Raw genomic sequence first — 2,500 nt, forward strand, 5'->3', positions numbered from 1 at the left:
AGACAGTAAAGGATTTAGCCCAGTAGTTTTCAAAGTGGGGGCCGCGAGGAGGTGCCAGGGGGGCCTCAGCAAGTTGGAAGGAAAAATAAAAGCAATAAATAAATACATTTGAAAAAAATAAAATATACCTATTACTATGAGGGGAGGCTGTTATACAATGGCATTATAATAATTTCTCGCATATCTGAACATTATATTTTCCATGATAATGACTGGGAATAATAGTAGAGTGATAGTTCTCATATAGCAGAAAGCCCCAAATGCAGTTTTTACACACTGTATGCTCCATCGCGAAATGCTTGTGGCTAAAATAATTATTACTGTAGGATTAGCTTAATGTATTTTACATTTGCCGTAGTATTGTCGATGGGTTTAATAACACATCAAGGGGGTCCTTTGCCAGAACCTAGTGGTATTTGGGGGGCCTTGTTGTGAAAAAGTTTGGGAACCCCTGATTTAGCCTACAGTCTGTGGTCAGGTTGCTCCGCCTTTTCCAAGTACCATCAGCAGCTTGCCTCTTGGCCACTGTTCCTTTTTCTTGTTGTTATTGTCAGAAACAGGCTTCATTTGACCTTCGTGTACACTAGGTCATTATTAGGTGTCTGTGGTTCAGAGACGGTGTCCCACTGAAGTCTGTCTAGCTCCCATTTCTAAGCACAACATTTAGCCTACATGGAAACCACAGACTAGCCGGAAGCCTTATAGGTGTATATGGTTACAGTCTGTCTATAGATATACATTTACATACAGCCATCATTGCTCTATATCACACAGTGGCAAAGTGCTGCATGATATTGAGTACAGTACAAGAATGATCAAACGTAAACAACAGTGAACATAAATCATGGTTGTGAGTTTGCAGACATTTAGGTTTTGAACTTGCACACACCAGTTACTGCAGCTGTAAGCGGCAAACTGCTTCTACCTCCAGAGCTTAATGGTTCTACCTCCAGAGCTTAGTGGTTCTTTCTCCAGAGCTTAGTGGTTCTACCTCCAGAGCTTAGTGGTTCTTTCTCCAGAGCTCAATGGTTCTACCTCCAGAGTTTAATGGTTCTACCTCCAGATATTAATGGTTCTCTTTCCTTCTCAGCTGTTTCTGGACGACACAAAGGTCAAGAACTTCATCACCTGTTTCAAAGGTGAGTGAGTGGCAGTGATAGTCCTCCATTCTGCAGTAGTGTGTGAGAGGGTGTGTGAGTGTGTGTGTCTGTGAGAGAGTGTGTGTGTGTGTGTGTGTGAGTGTGCGCGTTTATGTTTTAACCTAGCGTGTCTTTCTTCTTTTAGACCAGTAGTTCCTTGTGTTTTGCATTACAGTTTTTTTGCTTTGACCTGCTTAAAGCAACACCAAAGAGTTTTTATACCTTAAAATAATGTTTCCAAAATCGTTTCAGTGGTTCATCAACTCGTAACGGGGTGAACGGCAATTCTGCATCTTTGCGGTCCTCTATCGGCTATAACCACACTATGTAAATTTGCCAGATTGGGTAGCGGATCTGTAGTTCGATGGAATGAGACATAAGAAACTACAAATTTGACTTGCATCTGATGTCGCAATACATCGTACTTTTATAAATCATGCAAAATATTCTACCTTGTCTGTGGACATCGTTATTTGCAAAGCCGGTGCTGGATAAACAAATAGTGTGTGTGCGACAGAGGGAAAGTTCTTTGGTGTTGCTTTAAGGAAACTGGGACCCACTTGGTCTTCATGAACACTTTATTTGCACAGCAGAAGTCATCTCTTGCGAATGTGTTCACACGTTTTCATTGCATTCACACATTTCTCACACACTTTTGCAAAACAGTTAACACAGATGTCATTCAAAGAGCCCACACTCTATTGGTTTCCATGCTAACCGAAAGGAAAACATCTTTTCACAGGTGGTAGAGATTCCTTGCAGAAGTCTGAATCTCTGATACACCTGTGTGAAACTCCTTGCAATTCTTTAATTAGCAATCATTCATTATGCATATGAGATGCAATGTCTGTTCTGTGTTGCTATTTGCAAGTAGGCTATGGATCTAAGGCACATTTAGAGAAAATATTGTATAGCCTATTTGGTGAAGAAAACACTACAAAAGATGTTTACTATTTTGATGAACAATGACAAGTTGTAGTTCAATAAAAAAATGTGTCTTGTCTAGGTGTTTACTGTAAGTCGTACATGTCAATTATTTATTATTCAGTACATTTAGTCTTTTCTGTTTTTTTCTGACAAAAGACAACAGACATAGCAAAAATGCTCATTTTAAGAACTATATTTTGCATTTTGTTGTCCAGTGTGTAATGATTGATTGAAATCACACAGTGATTTGACGTCAGGATATGTTGTTTGAAGGCAAGATTTGCTTTTGCTGTATGTTTTAAGTGTTTTGAGAGAGTAACAGCCTTTTGCAAACAAAATGTGGAACTTTGGAGTGCTTTTGTTCAGACACGGGTGTTAACTGTTTTGAGAATGTGATGTCAGAGTTGACACAACCATCAAAACGATCGAGAAAA

The 2,500-nt window shown here is 39.4% G+C and overlaps 1 protein-coding gene and 1 long non-coding RNA gene across 6 annotated transcripts in view; both read left to right on the forward strand.

Moving 5' to 3' along the window:
* Window positions 1-2,500, forward strand: part of LOC121699579 — an 11,396-nt gene that overhangs the window by 5,024 nt on the left and 3,872 nt on the right. The gene's annotated exons all lie outside the window — the stretch shown is intronic.
* c24h8orf82 (chromosome 24 C8orf82 homolog) overlaps window positions 1-2,500 on the forward strand; it is a 6,849-nt gene that overhangs the window by 808 nt on the left and 3,541 nt on the right. For all 5 annotated transcript variants that reach the window (XM_042081827.1, XM_042081826.1, XM_042081828.1 and 2 more), the window contains one exon: window positions 1,091-1,139. In XM_042081827.1, the coding sequence (XP_041937761.1) occupies window positions 1,091-1,139 (49 nt within the window). The remainder of the gene's footprint in view (window positions 1-1,090; window positions 1,140-2,500) is intronic.

This window comes from Alosa sapidissima, chromosome 24, assembly GCF_018492685.1.
Source record: "Alosa sapidissima isolate fAloSap1 chromosome 24, fAloSap1.pri, whole genome shotgun sequence".
Classification (NCBI taxonomy): domain Eukaryota; kingdom Metazoa; phylum Chordata; class Actinopteri; order Clupeiformes; family Clupeidae; genus Alosa; species Alosa sapidissima.